The 18,676-nt window shown below is 50.0% G+C and overlaps 1 protein-coding gene across 3 annotated transcripts in view; it reads right to left on the bottom strand.

Moving 5' to 3' along the window:
* Nucleotides 1-393: 393 nt before the first annotated feature.
* The window catches only part of Rgs10 (regulator of G protein signaling 10), a 42,133-nt gene continuing 23,850 nt past the window's right edge, over nucleotides 394-18,676 (bottom strand). For all 3 annotated transcript variants that reach the window (XM_029479783.2, XM_021167950.3, XM_029479782.2), the window contains exons 4-5: nucleotides 13,434-13,577; nucleotides 394-805 (exon numbers count right to left, since the gene is read on the bottom strand). In XM_029479783.2, the coding sequence (XP_029335643.1) occupies nucleotides 659-805; nucleotides 13,434-13,577 (291 nt within the window). In that variant the 3' untranslated portion in view covers nucleotides 394-658. The remainder of the gene's footprint in view (nucleotides 806-13,433; nucleotides 13,578-18,676) is intronic.

The following is an 18,676-nucleotide window of genomic DNA, read 5'->3' as shown; positions in this document are numbered from 1 at the left end:
AGCCATCATCCCTGAACAATGTCTCTTTTGACCTCTCCCTGGCTGGGACAGTGTTTCTGTAGAGATGATGTTTAAATGTGTGTTGCCTGAAATGTCACAGATTAAGGGCCCAGGATGCCCACATGAGAAATAACAGCCTTTTGCTAACGTGGTCATTCAACCCCCTAGAACATTAGCTGCTGCCAGAGGTTTGCTTTGGACAGTACTGAACTTCTCTCAAGAACTATTTAACCCCCAAATAATCCACAAACAATGCCCACTACCCCTGTGATTGTCAGATCAACTTGTGTTTTGGATCATTAGCCAAGAGGGTCTGTGGACAGACACAACCCAGGCAGGAAGGGCAGGATAAAGGCTTACAAAGTAGAAATGACTAACGGTTTCACTTGTAGCTTCATGAACACTTTAATTAAGATTGAAAGGCTCTGAGTGTCCAGTGTTGGCGGAATCTCATGTGTTTTTGTGAACTGACACTTTAAAGCTACTTTTGTTTTTAATGGAAGATTAGCATCATGCAGAGGTTGCTGTTCAGTAAATAAAATACACATATCCAGAGGGAAGGTCTAGCACACTCCAGTCCTCAAACACAACAAAGAAATGACAGCCTGTACAGTTCTAAGAGTCCATCCCTCTCCTTCGCTGGGGTGAAGGGCTCAGCTCATGTGTTGTAAATTCTGGAGGCTCGCTTAGCTGCGGTCTGAGCATCCGGGGGTTCTTCTTCCTCTTCCTCAGTACGCTTGGGTTTCAGAAACAAGTCAGACTTCAAGAAGCGGCTGTAGCTGTCATACTTCATGAGATTGAAGATCTAAAGAGGAAAGAGAAGAGTCTGATGGTCGACGCCAATACAGACCATAAATCACCCTGTCAAATACCTACCATGAACCAAAGAATAACACACGCACACACATGCGTGCACACACATGCACATGCATGCACACACACACACACACTAGTCCGTGCTAGTGTAGGACCCAAGAGACGGCTCAGCAAGTAAAAGCACTTGCTACACAAGCCTGATGACCTGAGTGGGATCCCCAGAACCCGCAGTAGAAAGAGAGAGCACTGACTCCCAAAAGTTGCCCTCCACCTTCTGCCCACATGCCACGGCATGCACCTACCCACAATGACAGACACATCATGTGTGCACACACAGATGATAACAATAAAGAGAAGAACAAGAACAACACTTGGCGTAGGGCTGTGCTGGGCAAGGCAGACTTCCTGTACGTTATTGATCATTGTGTAATCATCTCAATGGATGCTATAGATTAGAGAATCATATGTACAAATACATCCCTTTTTTTCCCACAGAAGTATAGGTGCCCACAGCCTGAGTCATACCTTTGCCTCAAACAGCCCTTAAAGGACCTTCTCTGGCTGGGTATTGTGGCACTTGCCAGTAATTCCAGCACTCAGGAGTTCGAATTCAGCCTCAGCTACATAGTGAGTGTGAGTCCAGCCTGAGTTACATGAGACCTTGTCTCAAAAAAGAAATCTTTTAAAAACCTATTATTTAGACCTAGTCAGACAAATCTAGTGAGATAGAGGCCAGCCTGGTCTACAGAGCAAATCCTGGGGCAGCCAGGACTACAGAGAAGAACCCTGTCTTGAGAATAAATAAATAAACCCAGTAAATTTGGTATTGGAGACCTCAAACCTGTTACCAGGCCAAGAGACAAAAGGGGGTGTGTCTAATGCAAGGGAGGGATACACGCAGTCTCTGTTAGAAGCCGCGGGACCAAGTCTCAGTTACAGAGAATGGAAGTCAGCAGCAGAGACCCCTGTACTGGCAGACAGGTTGAGATCTCTAGAAAGCAGTGATTCTGAGGTACATCGGGGCTGAATGGGACCCGATGGAGCCCAAGTCCTTGGGACTAGAGAGAGCTGCACCTGCCAGCACATGCTCCAAGGACTGTCTCACACAGAAGCCTCCTGTCTTTGGGCCACATCCCCTGGATCCCAGATCCACTCCTGCCTGCTTCCTCACCCTACAACATGGAGGAAGGAAGGAAGGAAGGAAGGAAGGAAGGAAGGGAGGGAGGGAGGGAGGGAGGGAGGGAGGGAGGGAGGGAGGGAGGGAGGGAGGGAGGGAGGGAGAGCGGGCGAGCACATTTCCTCCTGTTGTATAGAATCATCTTTTCAAGACATAGTCAAGTCTCTCTCTATGTCACCATCTCTGTCTCTGTCTGTCTTTCCTTCATATTAAAGGGCCACAAGGCACACCAGGGTACCTTCCAGTGCAGCACAGCTCATGGCTTGCTGAGTGAAAAACTCCAAGATGCCACTCACTGTCAGGCAGGGTTGTCACGTAGGTGGTAAAATCTTGACATCTTTTAAACATGCTTTCTCCCAACACACACATGAGCTGGGGCCTTGGGATGTCTGCTCAGGAGATGGGAGGTTCCTCCAGAAAGAATGGAAGCCTTCTTTCTTTCACCTCCATGTTCCCAAGAGGGCCCAAGAAACATCTGGTGCATCGGGCTGCGCATAGACTGTTCAACCGGAGCCTGCCATTCCCCTGTGCCCACCAGTCCCCTAGAGAGTCCTGTCTCACCCAAGCTCTGGGAAGTTACCTATTTTGTATTAATTTTGTAATCTTTAAGAGGTGAGTATAACTTACTAAGGCTTGGACACATCACGTTTTAACAAAACATAACACCTCCGAAATTAATATATCAGCAGCAGGGTGAGGAGGGTAAGGATAAGAAACGCCATTCTCCTCGCTAGGCTTCTCACAAATATGCTAAGCAGGTATCACCATCCTTCACCGTCAGGCATCCTTCAGTCTTTCAAGTACATGGACCCCCAAGGGGCTCTTACCTGTGCCCACCTGGCTCAGAATCCAGAACAGATGCTCCAGGTGTGACTAGTGGAGCCAGCTCTATGAAGGCCTTTTCTGGCAAGTAGTCCTGTCCTGTCCCCCCACCACCACCACTTCCTCCAGGTCCCTATGCAGCCTATATACCTCCCTGCCCCCACTCGCGTACTTCCTCAGGTCCGTGGCAAACCCAACCAGCACCAGGAGCAGGGAGGGGTAGGGCCTCTCGTCTGAAGTGTCTGTGAGTGGGAGAGGAGTATCCTGTTTGCCTTCTGTGACTCTGAGGCTCACACCTCAGAGAGAAGAGAAGGGGTGTGTTGGGGCACCCAGGGCGTGCGGAGGTGGGAGACTGAATCTGGACTGCTGCTTCATTGGGAGATGGGAGCCTTCATTCAGAAGCTCTTCTTGCCTCTTGCCAACTCAGCTCTTGGATGTAAACTAGTTGACTTTTCTTTTAAAAGGTATTTATGGGCTGGAGAGATGGCTCAGCAATTAAGAGCCCTTGTTGCTCTTGCAGAGGGCCCAGTTTTAATTCCCAGCACCCACGTGGTAGCTCACAATGAAGTGTTTGTCTCATTATTGTGGGTTTGGGTGGAGGAGACCTGAGTATGGGTGCACATGTACCTACATGAGAGGGGAGCTAGTTTGCTTCTTCTACCACAGGATCCAAGGATCCAACAAGTGTGTGTTGCAAGTGCTCCAACCTACTGAGTCATCTTGCTGGCTCCACCACACAGTTTATCAAGGGCACAGGGCCATTCCCTGTGCTGTACAGGTATGAAATACCCAGCCAGCCCCAAAGTCCTTAGGCTGTGGTGTCCAGATGTCTGGCTCTCATCACCTCTAGGTGCCAGAGGGACTGGGAAGCAGCTGTGGGCAGCAGGCCCAGGAAGACTTCATCTTCCTGGATGTCCACAGCCCTGTGACTCTGCATGAGATCCAGAGAGCAGCTTCTCACTGCTGCTGGCAAAGTATGAGCGTAAGAGTGTATGGCCCTGGGAATGTCCATCACAGAGCTAGCCCTTTGTGGGTGATGTACAACAAGGTGTCAGAGAGCATGCAGAAACTATGAATCCTTCCAAAGCTACTGACCACCACTGGGCAAAAGCCACGGAGGAACCTGGCATCTGTTTCCCATGTGTTCTGCAGACATTCACTCGAGGACCAACATCGCTGAGAGGTCTGTGACCACACACTCCAGGCATCCGATAGAGCATTCTCCCATGACACTATCACAAGGCCCTGGGGACTGTGGTTTCACTGAGGAGGAAAACAGGGTCTTGTGGCTAGTGCTTGCTGAATGGCAAGGGCTGCCCCGCTCTGTCTGGCAAAACAGAACCACAGACAACTTTCCCTCATAGTTTCAGAGGCCAGATTCTGAGGTCAAGCTACCAGTGGGCTGACTTCTTCCAGGGTGTCTCTCTGTGTCACAAGGTCATCCTTGTGAATGTCTTACAAGAACATACATCAAGGGCCTGCAAGATGGCCCAGCAGGTGAAGTTCGGATGAGGGTACTTGTTGTGAGATCCTGGTAACTAGAATTTGATTTCCAGAATTCACATAAACATGGACGGAGAGAGACAACTCCTCAGAGGTGTCCTCTGACCGCCACATGCGTATTGTCTCTTTCATACACATACACAACACACATGCACCCACACATATGCACACATACACACAGAACACACATACACTACTGAAGGGAAAAAAAAAACACTTGTCACTTTGGATCAGGGCCCACTCATATGAGCTCATTTAACGTAATTATCCTTTCTTACCCCCTGTCTCCAGACACAGCCACATTCCGGGTACAGTAAGTGAGGATTTCCACGTATGAAGTGGGGCAGGAGAAGGACACAAGACAGCCCATAAGGGACAGACAGGAGGCCAAGCCCGGCAGGCTGCTTCTCCATCCCATACACCTAACCAGCTATATGACTCTTGTGTGGCAGAACACTATGCAGTCATTAAAAATAAGGTCTGATCTAGAGAACATACCCAAGGAGCTGAAGGGGTCTGCAACCCTATAGGTGGAACAACAATATAAACTAACCAGTACCCCTCCAGAGCTCGTGTCTCTAGCTGCATATGTAGCAGAAGATGGCCTAGTCAGCCATCATTGGGAAGAGAGGCCCCTTGGTCTTGCAAACTTTATACGCCTCAGTACAGGGGAATGCCAGGGCCAAGAAGTGGGAGTGGATGGGTAGGGGAGCAGGCGGGGGGAGGGTATAGGGGACTTTTGGGATACCATTTGAAATGTAACTGAAGAAAATATCTAATAAAAAAAATTTTTTTAAAAGGTCTGGGAGCCAGTGAGAGGTTTCAGATGGTAAAGACACATGACACACAGCCTGATAGCCTGATGACATGTTACTGCCATCCCTTGTGGTAGAAGGCGAGAACCAACTCCTGCAAGCTGCCCTGGCTCTAGTGTATGTACGATGTCACGTGTGCTCCCTGCCCCTCGAATAAATAAGCAAATGTTAAAAAAAAAAATTGAAAAAAAAAAAAAGTCTACATGATGGGTAGTGCTTGGAATGGAGAGGCAGGAGGATCACAAGTTCAAGACCAGCCTGGGCCACACATGCTCCAGGTCAGCCTTTCACCTACATGGGAAAACAGAGAGAGAGAGAGAGAGAGACAGAGAGACAGAGACAGAGACAGAGACAGAGACAGAGACAGAGACAGAGAGACAGAGACAGACAGAGACAGACAGAGACAGACAGACAGAGACAGACAGAGAGAAATAAGATTTGCAAAGAGTTAAACATAGAAACTTGCCCATAAGAATTAAGCGATTGAATATTTAATTTCAAAATGTACTGAATTTTAACCCACGATCCCAAATATGTCAGAGGGAAAGGAATAGTTATAAAGGCTCAAGGCAGGTTCGCAATGTCTTCAAAAATGTATATCTACCTAGAGCCTCAAAATGTAACTTCGTTTAGAAACAGACCTGTTGATATCAAGCTGAAATCACCCTCCAGGGTAGTGGGACCCAGAGCCAAAGAGGCAGGACACACAGAGAGACCTAGAAAGAAGGAAGCTGTGTAACAACACTGACAGAGACAGGAATGACGTGGACACAGCCTCCAAGTTCCAAAGGTGACGAGCAAGCAACTGACCAGGAGCTGGAACTACGACAAGTTCCTCTTCTAGGCCCTTCCTCAGGACCCCCGACTCTCTCTGCCCATGGCTGGTTTCAGATTCCTAGTCTCCTAGATATGCAAGAAGTGTTTGCTGTTTGAAAACATATGGGACTGACCCACTAGGAAACTGCTAAAACAGAAACACGGACGTGAGCCCCTCACAGTTCTGAAGACCTGCAATGCACGGCCTAGGTTCGAGCCTCAACTCAAGAAGAAAGGAGCTGGCCCTGAGACCTTAGTTGGTTCTATAAGACCAGGCCTCCAGCAAGCAAAGCTGACCTGGACCTAAACAATGTGGTCTGCAGGAAGGAGGAGAAAATGGAAACAACTCAGGGGGAGGAAGAGGAAGAAGGCCTTTGAGCACGAGGAGATTTGTCTCCAGCAGGCAGCAAAACAGAAAATCGTGAGTAGGCAGCTGGGCTGCTTCCGGGATTGCTTTTTTTTTTTTTTTTTTCTTTTTTTGGCCAGGACAGATGTAGCATAGCAAGGCTCCTGGTTTGCAGGCTCCACATCTGCATGCCTACACTATAAACTGTTTAGCCGGTTGCCTGGGATCCCCTGCTGCGGACCGGACCAGGAGGAAAAGAGCGGAAGGCAAAACCTGCGCCTGCACAACTGTGCCCTGCCTGCACCTTGCTTCCAGTGCAGGGACCCTACATCACCCAAACACCCACCCTGCTTCCTCAAACCCCAGACAGAGCTGCAGTGGAACATCAAGGGGGGAAACCACCTGTGCAGTGCCCACCAGGCTGCTTGGGGAGGGATGGAAGGACATCCCTGGAAGCCTCAGAACGAGGGCTGCTCCAGGCTAATCCACTGCCTCCAGCCACTGCATTTTCAGCTTGATAAATATTTGATCACTCACAATCAAGTACATTAGAAGAACTAAATGAAATACCCACCTCCCTTCTTTTCTGGGTTACTTCTCCCCGCATAAGGAGGAAATTTTTCAATCCTTCAATGTAACATAAAGTTTGGTAATGGGATTTCTGACTTGCCATTCTAGAACATAGCCCCCCCCCCATCTCTATGTCTCTTTCTCTCTTTCTCTCTCTCCCCACCTCTCTCTCCCTCCCCCTCCCCCTTCCTCTCCCTCTCCTTATACCTAGATTACAGAACTGATTACTGGCTGTGTGAATATAGAACTGAGTGGAAAGGAAACCTCTTCCTACAGCTCTCAGATGATTAATGGGTTTGGCAAGCTACTGTGCCCACCCTGTGAATGGAGGTCCTTCTCTGTCTTCTGAAGAAGGAGTGGGGCATACTCAGGAGGTCTAAGGGCAGCTAGCAGACAGTGGGACAGTGACAAGCAGAGACTGAAGACCCTGCCCTCAAGCACGAGCGGGCCACTAGAAAGGCTTTGTCGATCTGGACAGCACTTTAGTTCATAGACAGGCCCACTAGGGATGGTGAATGCGCCAAGGGTGGAATCAGAACTCCAAGACCAGAAATGGAGTCAAAAAGACCCTCTGCATAAGGCAAAATATACTCCCTCAGTGTGGGCTATCCAGTCTTCCCTGGAGGCTGTGAAAGTCAGTTCAAAGTTCAACGATTGTTCTGAATGTCTGCCATGACTCGGAGTCTAGTGTTTTTCGGGCAGTTCTTCATATCCCCCTCCCAGCCTGCCCACTATCTTAAAATCATAAGGTCAATCTGAAAGTCCTGTAGAGAGCAGCCTTCATGCCCCATCCTGCTGAAGGTGGCCAACCATATAGATGTGAGGAAACCTCCCTGGAAACTGCTGATTTCTAGACCGCCTTTGATCCTTGGAAGCGAATGTCAGCAGGACCCATAGCCAGAGATGGGCTATACCCTGGATCTGATTGCCAAGCACAGCCTAGACAGAGGGACCATGGTGATGCAGGAAAGCTCAGACTCAGGTCCTATGTAGAGAAACAGGGGAGCTGGGGTGAACCTAGGGCCACACTAAGAAACAGAGCCCATGTGGGGTCTGAGGCAGGATGAGGCTCTAAGCCCCAACTTCCCTCTTCTGATGCCAAGAGCCAATTTACCACACAGTGGTCATGACCATGACTCCAACATCCAGGAAGTGACAGGCTGAGACAGGGATGGGGTGGAGGGCTAGCACTCAGGCCAAGGGCCAATGAAAAGCATGGTTAGAAAGCCAAGACCAACGTTGACCCTCTGATTGAGGTGGTTCCTCGCTGAGTCATCTGCTCTCTCTAGCCCAGCCAGGAAAGGGTAGGATAGCCAGGGCTGGGCATCAGGGCCAAGTGGCCCAACTTTCAAGATCAAGCCTACTAGTGCAGTTGACCTACCTGATAAAAAGCTAAGTGTTAGCCAAGCAATAGTGGCACATGCCAGCACTTGGGTGGCAGAGGCAGGCAGATCTCTGAGTTCCAGGCCAACCTGGTCTACAGAGTGTATTCCAGGATAGCCAAGGCTACGCAGAGAGACCCTGTCTCAAAAACAAACAAACAAGCAAACACACTAAACTTCAAAACTGGCACCACAGTCCCAAGGATCCAACAAGCTCCCCTACCAATCACTTAGTAGGGACACTGAACTTCCTGACACACAGCAGCGCCTGCCTTTACACTAGCCTCTCCTGGAACACCCTGCCTCCCAAGTGTCCTCTCCCAACACCTTCTGTCTTTCATGGCTCTGGCCTCTGCAGGGACCCAGAGAGCCCTAGGAGTCCCTCTGGGATGCTCTACACTCATCTCTTGGCTCTTGAGTTCCCTTCTTAGCGTTTATCTCTGTCCTTGGGGCTGAACAGGAGCTGGCTTCCTTGCAGCACAAATAGCTCTTAGCATTGTCACTGAGGTGACTGAAAGGAGCCACCTTCCTTCCTGCTCCTGCCTCCCTCATTGCTTCCTGCGCAGCTCAGCCTCCAACTCAAGACTACAGTGCCCAAGAGATGCACACAGTACAACCTCCACCTCTCCCGAGTCACCACTGGGCATACAGACAAGCCGAACTTATAAATTAAATCAGGAAATCATCTCTCCCCTTATTCCGGGGGGGGGGGGAACCTTCCTAGATAAGATCGATAAGCCCCTGATCCCTCTGGCTTTTGCTAACGTGCTTGCTAACACGTACAGGGCACCCTTCACACCCTATACTGACCATCTCTGGTTTTTGCTTGATGTCTTGGGAGTGTTGTTAGCTCACCAATCAAGTTAGCATCCTGTCGTACAGAGAAGCCTATACTGCCGTGTGTGAGAACATAGGCCCCACGTGTTTCAGCCCCAGATCACTGTGCTGTGGTTAAGTTTCAGTACCGTTGTCTCTCCCTCCCTGCTTTCTGCCATCCATCCAGCCCCCTGTTGGTACTTCACTTCAGATCCGCTCTGAACTACAGAACCTGCTAGACCAGTGTACACACTGAGGGTTAGCAGGACCTGAGTGAGGAACCTAAGGAGCTCTTTTAAGGGTGTAAGGATGTGAGGCCATCTAATCTGAGCTCAAGGAAGTCTGCTGTGCTTTTGGCTCCCGCTACGTCGTCCCACAAAAGCCCTGCTGCCCCATCAGCTTCCCCTAGCACAGCAGAATAAGGCCACATTATGAGTGGCTGGCCAACCAAAGCTTTTCTGGTGATGACGGCCGAAAGCAGAAGTTAGTAGCCTGTTCAGGTAGGTCTACCGTAAGCCGCCGGGTGGTCATGGTGAAGCTGGGGCTATGAATGAGGCTCAATGAGACCTTGTACTTAGAACTGGGGGGTGGGGGAGGGTGCGGGTAGGCTCAGTCAACAAAGTGACTGCTGGACAAGCACGAGGACCTGAGTTCCGATTCCCAGCACCCACATAAAAGTTTGACACAATGACACATGTCTGTAACCCAGCTCTGGAGAAGTCAAGGCAGGGGATCCCTGACCAGACAGTCTGGTCAAACCCACGAGCTCTGGGCCAATGAGAGAGACTCTTCCAAAAAATGAGGTGAGAAGCAATTGAGGAAAGCACACAGTGTCGACCTCTGGCCTCTATATGCAACACATACACAGGTACATGCGCGTGTACCTGTGATGTACATCACACACACACACACACACACACACACACACATGCACGCACACACGCACACATGCACATACACACATGCATGCCCACACTCACACATGCATACACACACACACATGCATGCCCACACTCACACACACATATACACACACACACACGCGCACACACACACACATGCACACACACATGCACGCACACACACACATGCACACACACACACATATGCATGCCCATACTCACACACATACATACACACACATGCAGCATGCACACACACACACACATGCATGCCCACACTCACACACACATACACACACACATGCAGCATGCACACACAAAATAAGTAAGGAAATGAATAAAAACATTTTTAAAATCTTGGGGCCTCCATCCTTGTTTCTCATTAATTTAATGCCCCTCACTTAAAAAAGCAGGGCCCTCAGAGGAGCTTTGTGGGAGCCAAGACTGCAGGTGATGCTGAGCCCCTTTGTGTCTAAGCCCCTGACAGACAGAGGTTTCCAACATAAAGCCAAACCCAGGTGCCTTCACCGCGCCACCCACCTCCAGGAGACCAGCAAGCACTACACAAGTCAGCCGTGTTGCGCAGCCATAGGGGGGAACAGCTGACCGTATACAGAGCTTCCCTTCCCTGTCACAGTTCCCTAAGAAATACGATGTAACTACAGACACAGTACTATGTCAGGGTAGGTCACCTACAGAGGAACCTTGTGGGAAGATGTGTAGGTTATACACCAGCTAACATTACTTGACAGATCTTTAGCACATGCTGTGTATATCACAAGTCTCTGCATCCGGGAGACCAATGGTTGCAGCTTTTTCTCCTTCACCCACCTATACCTGAGGAGGGCAGTTTCTGTTTCTCTCTCTCTCTCTCTCTCTCTCTCTCTCTCTCTCTCTCTCTCTCTCTCCCCCCCCCCAACCCCGTCTGTCTGTCTGAACAGAGCTTCACAACAGGATATAAAAGCACTTCCTTTACAGTCAAACTCTGAACCGCATTGGTGACGAGTGTGGGTCACACGTGGTATTTATAGAACACAAAAGATGGGCAGGCAGAGATGGAATGCTGCCCTAGTGGCTATCTCCAGGTGAAATCACGGGGGCGGGCCTTCAGTAGATTTTCGTTTCCAAGCGCCTTTTACTACCAGGTAGATTAAAAGTATTTTTAAAACTTTTGTCACTCAGCCAGGTGTGGTGGCACACACCTGTGACCTCAGCATTTGGGAGGCAGAGGAATGGAGTTGGAAGTTTGAGGCCAGACAATGTCTCAGAATAACAACTACGGTGTCACTCAAAAAAACAAAACAAACAAAACAAAAACCCTCATCCTGCCTGCTGTGTGTCTGTCTCCTTTCTGTGCCAGCCATCCATCCGCCCCAGCAGACACTTGTCTAGGCTATGTACAAATCATAGCAGATGCCTCTGTTTTGATGTCTTGTGGGGATCTTTGGCACCGCATGCAAGCCACTGTGTGAAGTCCTACCAGGCTCTCTCAGCTCATTCCCACCTTGGTCTCTGTAACCCCACAGAGCAACTGTCAGTGTCTCCATGATCTCTGTACTCCCTCTGCCCCCAAGGACATCATGGCCTGTGCCCAGCAGAGAGAAACTGCTCTCGAGGAGGAAGATGGGTGAAGGCTATAAGAGATACAGTGTGCCCATGGTTTTTCTGAGTGACTTTAACTAAGGAGCCACCACGACTCCTTGAGCCGCGTTTCTGTGGTCCACAAAACCAGGATAAGACATGCCAAGTGAGACAACAGTTCTCAGGACAGCTCAGCACTGGCCAATGTTACTACAGATAACCTAGAACCTTAGCATCTGGCCAGCCTCTCAACACCAGATGCATGGACTTCAAGGCACCTGTGGAAGCCTTTTAGAAGATCCCGAGGGCCAGAACAGATGGATGTCGCCATGAGTCTACAGTCACAAAAAAATTTTGCCTTTTCTTTCTTCCTCTCTCTCCCAAATCTATGTCTATTGCTCAGTCGCTCCGGCATAAGGCCCTTGATATGTCTCCCCAGAGACCCAGGCAGACTCCCCTCAACCCCCACATTTTACTCGGATCGACATCCCCCACTGTGTCGGTTCGAAACTGTCCTTAAAGTACTCATGCTCGTGTTTCTGCCTGGGTGTTTTATTTTCTAATAGATGAGGAGCAAGATGGGGCCTCTTGGATGCTGGGACATCCTGTAGCCCAGCAGTTCTCAACCTTCCTAAAGCTTTTGACCTTTCCATACAGTTCCCCGGGTTGTGGTGACCTTCAACCATAAAATTATTCCGTTGCTACTTCATAAGTGTAATTTTGCTACTGTTATACATCGTAACATAAATATCTGATATACAGGATATCTGATTTCGATCCCCAAAGGGGTCTTAGCCCACAGGTTCAGAAAAGCTGTTCTAGGCTCTATGAACCAGGTGATCAAAAAGGCCCCCCCTCGAAAGCAAAAGCTCAGCCAACACACAGACAGCACAGTGTCCACGGTGTATAGCCTGAGCCCCGCAAAGCCAGCCTTCCCTAAGAACACGGAGAAGTGTTTCAGTACCATGTATCGTACCATGTACTACAGTTCTGAGAAGTTAGTCTTGGGAGTGGGCCTCGTTGTGAATGGTCGCCTCGGGGCAGGCAGTGAGGAAGATCTTTGAGTGTCCGTACAAAAACACCTCCAGCTTTCCTGCTCCTCTGAATCCTCACAGCTCCTTCCAGAACCTTTTCTTTCTACCTTCAACAGCTGTTCCACGTTACCTCAACATGAGTAGTCTCTTAGCCTCAGTCTGCCTTCCCAGCAGAGGTACAAGCTTGACCCAGAGCGCATCTCACATTTAACAGGGGTGCAGATGTGCGCACACATTTATAAATTCAGGTCTGAATATCAGGTCATGTCCCTTTTGTCTAGTGACATTTATTGAATATTCCTCGTAAGACATTCTGCCAGAAATCTTAAGGCTTACCTCTTCACCGTGTCCGTTGTTAAACTTACCTTTTCTGGTTCTAAGTGGAATAGACTGCAAAATTTTCACTTGGTCGTTATGGCTGAGGGACCACATTATAAATTTACTTACAGCGTTGGGCCACTGGCAGTGAAAGAATCTGTTCATTTTAACAAAGCCAGTGTTGGATTCCCTGCCACTATCTGTAGGCTCCCTAACCAACCATCCCTTCATGATCACCATGTTGTCGTAACCTGCATCCCTCAGACAGACCCAGCCTCCCATCCCATCTGGGTGGAAATGGCTACGACGAACCCCAGTAGTTCGAATGGTGCATAGAATAAGAGTCAACATAGTCCAAATTCAGAACCTGGGGTTCCCCAGCCTTCGTCAATGAGAGCCCCTCAGTAGCCTTGGCCTGCACTGCGGGATGACGTTCTTCCTGGGGAATGTAGCAGTTCCCTGAAGAATTCTCCCAAGCCTGGGGAGAACATGGATGGCTTTTCAGATCAAGGCACAGGCAAGGAGGTCACCTTACCTGGTCCTGGAGCTTTTGGAACATCAGAGGGTGAGGTTCCTCCAGAATCTTTTCAGTGAGCCGAGACTGCCCCTCCACGTTGACTTGTGAAGAGGCCTTATTGGACAGGAAGGTCATGTAGATCTCCTTGGCCTTCTCCTGCATCTGGAAGAGACAGAGAAGCTGGACTGTTATCCACCAGCACAGCCTTTCCTGGCCTAAAGCCAGCTCCACCCTCCAGCCGGCCCTGGAAGAGCTGCAGCTGGGAGCTATTGCAGCCTCCGGAGCCAAGCTCCCTGAGAAGGCCCACAAACGCCTGGCCTGCCCCACACCTAATAGAGCTTCTGAGGCCAAGTCTTCTGAAACAAAATTGCTACCCTGACCATTCAGAAACAATGAAAGTGGCAATCCAGCATGACCTGGGGTCACCATGCCACCCCTCCCAGTTCAGAGCTCATGGGGATGTTACCCGGTCCTGAAGCGGACTGAAACTCACTGGTCAATGGTCAAACTTAAATGAGCCTCGGGACTGTTAAGCTACACGAGGCTGAATACGGTATCATGCTGTTCACAGGAATGTGCAGGTGCCCTGGAACAGAAAGATTAGTGGTTCCTCGAGACTGTGGGGGGTGGGGTGGGGGGGAAGAACTGGGGATAGGGAGGAGATGGGCAAACACAGGGGCAGCTGAGCTGGGCAAGCACAGAGGCAGCTGAGCAGCCTGGGACTTCACACAGCTTGGGATGTGCGCACAGCCTTCTTCCAACAATGCACTGGCAATCTAGGACTTTCACCTACAGATGCTGTGTGCACATGTGTCCTCTCCTAACACTGCACCTCGAGACCTAGGACCCCCACCAGCGTCGAGCTACACAGACAGCTCACTGCAAACAGTGGACTAAATGTCTCCTTCCCTTAACAACCACTAAGCTTGCTCATGTTTCCATCCACTCACACTCCAGTCAGAACGAGGTACACTGGTAGGGGGCCAACCTGACCTGAACTAGTTTTGGGTGGTTGGGCAATAAGACAAACTGTGTCCTCTAAGTGAATTTTTAGAGTGAATCTCTCTATTTACCATCTTACACCTGTGTACCACTAAGTGTGCATGTGATTCAAAGCAGATGCATTGTGAGAAGGGATATATGCACAGTAAAATTCCTATCTTAAAATAGAGAGTCAAAATAGAGAGTCACCCATGGCATGGCCCTTAGTAAACAGCCCCTCCTTCCCCAGAACCCCATCAAAGTAGTCCCAGGCAGTAAGCTGGGGCCCCTGCGTGTACCCACACTCGTGTGGCCCGCTGTCAGTCATTGTATGTTTTTAAGATAGGGTCTCACTCTGTAGTGCTGGCTGTCCTGGAACTCGCTATGGAGACCAGGCTGGCCTCACACTCACAGAGATCCACCTGCCTCTGCTTCCTGAGTGCTGGGATTAAATTCTTGTGTCACCATGCCTGGTCTCTGTTGTTCCTCTTGACAGTGTCTTTCTTTTGAGCTGTACTAGGGTGGCTAGGTTTTTGAATACTTTCCCTGCTTCTCCTTTTTTTTTTAAGATTTATTTATTTATTTATTTATTTATTTATTTATGTACGTACGCTGTCACTGTCTTCAGACACACCAGAAGAGGGCATCGGATCCCCACTACAGATGGTTGTGAGCCACCATATGGTTGTTGAGAATTGAACCCAGGACCTCTGGAAGAGCAGTCAATGCTTCTAACCACTGAGCCATCTGTCCAGCACCGTTATCTTGCCACTTTCCAGTCTTTGTGCACCTTTATTTCAATTCCTTGACTAAGAATTCCTGGAAATACCTGGAGCAGAGGCATGGATGGGGATTCTCTTTGGAGTGTTTGAGAAGATTTGGGATCCGGTAAGTGGTCGTGCCTGCACAGCATTGTGAATACATTCGGTGCCATGGAGACACTCCGAAGGTTTTTAATTATGTGTGTTTCACCAGGACAAATAAAGCCCCATGAAACCACCCATATGTACATGCATTGCCACCAGCGCCTGCTGTGCCATGGACATGCTAAGCCTGCTTCCCTTCCCTTAACCTCTTGGTCTTTCTCCCCTGTTGATGCTGGTTTCCTCATGAGGACCAGGGCCAGAACAGGTGACACCGGGACTGTCTGACTCCAAACTTCAGCCCTACTCTGGTCCCACAAGGCACCCTGAGCTCTCTAGGATAGATGGCTTATCCGTCTTCCAGTGGAAGAAGTTTTCACACAGTAAGTGTAAGCGATGCAGAGAAAAACACTCACTGTATGCCAAAAGTCCCCAGAGCAGCCCCACTGGGAATCTTGGAGACAAGGGCTGACAAGATGTTCACTCACCTGCAGTCTCATTACACTGAGAGCTGTGGCAGGGCCGTGACATGGCCTGATGGTAGGAGCAATTAAGAACCATGACAGGGCTATGACCTTCCCTGATGGCAGAAGCCAGCTTTATTTAAAGTCTTCAGAGCTGTGGTGGGCAGGGCTGCGGTCTCCACACTCTCCACCAGAGCTTCCCTCCCTCTTCTCGGAGAGGATGGGGCCATTGGTGGCAGCAGAGATAGCTCCTGCGTGAACCTCAAGCCTCAGGCCCCCTCCAACCCCACAGAGCAAGGCAATGAAGAGATGCCTTTCACACGGCTGAGGTGTGTGGAGGAGGTGGGGGGAGGTCAGGAGACCCTAAGATAACACTTTTTTTTTCTCCCAGAGAGGCTCTCAGCCTAAGAGGACGCTTGCAGAACTTCACTGGGAGAACACCCGGCTCTGAAAACTTATGCTCTTAGGGAAATCCCTGGCCGTTTTCAATTAGCCGTGCTTAAAGAGAAGAAAAGGCGCTCGTTTCAAGCCAGAGACCAGAAAGCAAAAGACCCTATGAGGCTGAAGCCTGACTCTGTCTCTGCTGATATAGGAACAGTGCTCAAAGCAGGGTCAGCACTCAAAGCCCTGTGTCTGTTCTTCCTGACTGCAGGAGCAATTCATTTATGTCAAACTCAGAGACATGGGAGCCTCTTGAGATAAATACGACTATTCCTGGGGTAGGTCTGGGGACCATCATGAGGCAGGCCTGCCCCGGAAGAGCAGTTTGGAACTTCATGTCTCACAAAGACCCAACAGCTCCACAGAGCCATGAGCGTCTCCCACCATCCCCATTCTGTCAGAAGGGAACATTTTTGGAAACCCACTTCCTGTTTTAAAGTTACTTCATGAAAGTAGAATTTCAGTTGGCCAGATGAGCGAACTGCGTGCAACAGTCTGCAGGCCTCCCCTCCTAAGACATCCACACAGCTGTTCTGCCATGCACGCATGCACACACATGGCTCCCATGAACTCAGGCTCTCTTGGGGGAGTTCTGAAAATGAGACACAGAAGCAAGCAGCTTGAGGCTCCATATGTGGGGGCAGGTGGCCCAAGGGAGAGGAAGCAGGTGCGGGGGGTGGGGGGCACTTTCAACCAACCCTCTCGCATCAGCTGTCCTTCCCCAGCCGCTGAGGACAGGGTGCGCCCCTGGGCTGACCCAGTGGGTGCAGGAGAATGAGTGAGCAGGCTTATCTGTGCGCTAGGATAGGAAGTGTGACCGAAAAGGGAAACCCTGAGACAGCTGACCACAGGCCAGTCACGGGAAGGCCTGGTGTCCAGGCCGAGACTGAACAGAAAAGAAGAACTGCTCGCTTGAGCTATTCTGGTAGATTTTTCCAGAGTTTTGTTAACCCTGTTCTAGCCGCCGCCGCCGCCGCTGTAAGAATAAGAACAGACTAGCTCCCTTGGTGGAGTCAGTTCTGAGTGTGTGAAAGTGCTGGCATACGCACCTAGCCACCGCCTCCACCACAGCCCTTCCTTCCCTGAGACAGAAAGATAGATGTATCCGGTCTCGGCTCCTTCCAGGCACAAGTCAGGGCCCTTCCTGCAGGTGCTATGAAGCCTGGTTTGCACCCACACTGGGTAGGAAGTCAGCCTGAAACCCTGCTCTCAACCAGCGCAGGTTTAAGAGAAGTGAATTCACTTTGCTCAGAGCCCCAGACACCCGTCTGCTCAGAACAGCAAAGTCATCACTTGTCCAGTGCTCAGGAAGATGCAAGTGTGCTCTCTCTCTCTCTCTCTCACACACACACACACACACACACACACACACACACACACTTAGGGCCCACGCTGATGCTCAGCCACCATAAAAGCTTTCACTTCACTTCCTCATGGCAATCAGCCTCCTCACTCCCAATTTCTACAGACACAGATCAAGAGTAGACGGAGCTCCTCCCACCCGCTCTGCTCTCCACCTCTCAGCTGAATCCCACAGGCTAGGCCATGTTGCCTGGGGGCTCCTGGCGGCTTCTGGTTGCTAAGCCCCTCCAGGGGTCTCTGGCTCCAGTCCTGGGTACCACACCTGCCTTCTTCCTTCACCCTGCTCCCTCACCAGGGGAGCCTCAGATTCTGCCGTTCTCCTTCAGCACGGCCTGTGTCCACCTAGCCATTCCCAAAATTTGAGTCCTGCCCCGAATGCTGTAACTACTCTCTACCATGCAGCCCAACAGTCTCCCAAGCTACTGGCTCATGAGTCAACTGACCATTGGCAACACAGGTAGGGAGTCCCAGAGACACCAAGAGAAGGGAAGGTCACCTCCTGTCCAGGGCTCCTCTAGGAAAGTGGAGCTTCAAGTCCCTGCGGCATCTCTGCATATGGCCCACACCCTATCTGCGACATGCCTGACTCTGGAACATCTCTCCCATCAGCACCTCTATCCTCTCTATCATCCCCATCATCCTCTCTATCCTCTCTATCATCCTCTCTATCATCCTCCCTATCCTCTCTATCCTATCATCCTCTCTATCCTCTCTATCATCCTCTCTATTATCCTCCCTATCCTCTCTATCCTATCATCCTCTCTATCCTCTCTATCATCCTCTCTGTCCTCCCTATCATCCTCTCTATCCCACTCCTCCACCAGAGGTGGACCCAAGAGAAAACACAGAAAAATAGGACACGACTGTGTATGAACTGCATGCATATTTGTTTCATAAAGAGGATGGAGCAGGGACATCAAATAAATAGAAGGGCGTGGGTAAGAGAGCGCAGTAGATAAAGGCACTTGCTACCAAGCCTGGTGACCTGTGTTTGACCCCACCTACCCCCAGGACCCACGTGGTAGATGATGAGAGCTGACTTCCACAAGCTATCCTCTGACCTCCACACTGCACTGAAATAAATGTAACTTTAAAAGTTTTAAATGGTACAAGATGCCTTCCAGAACTAGGCCAGGGAAAGGAGAGTAAT

Source organism: Mus caroli, unplaced genomic scaffold (assembly GCF_978045245.1).
Source record: "Mus caroli unplaced genomic scaffold, Mus_caroli_1 scaffold_8, whole genome shotgun sequence".
NCBI classification, from domain to species: Eukaryota; Metazoa; Chordata; class Mammalia; order Rodentia; family Muridae; genus Mus; species Mus caroli.
Note: the sequence above shows the minus strand (reverse complement) of the source record. Positions and strands in the feature narration are given on the sequence as shown.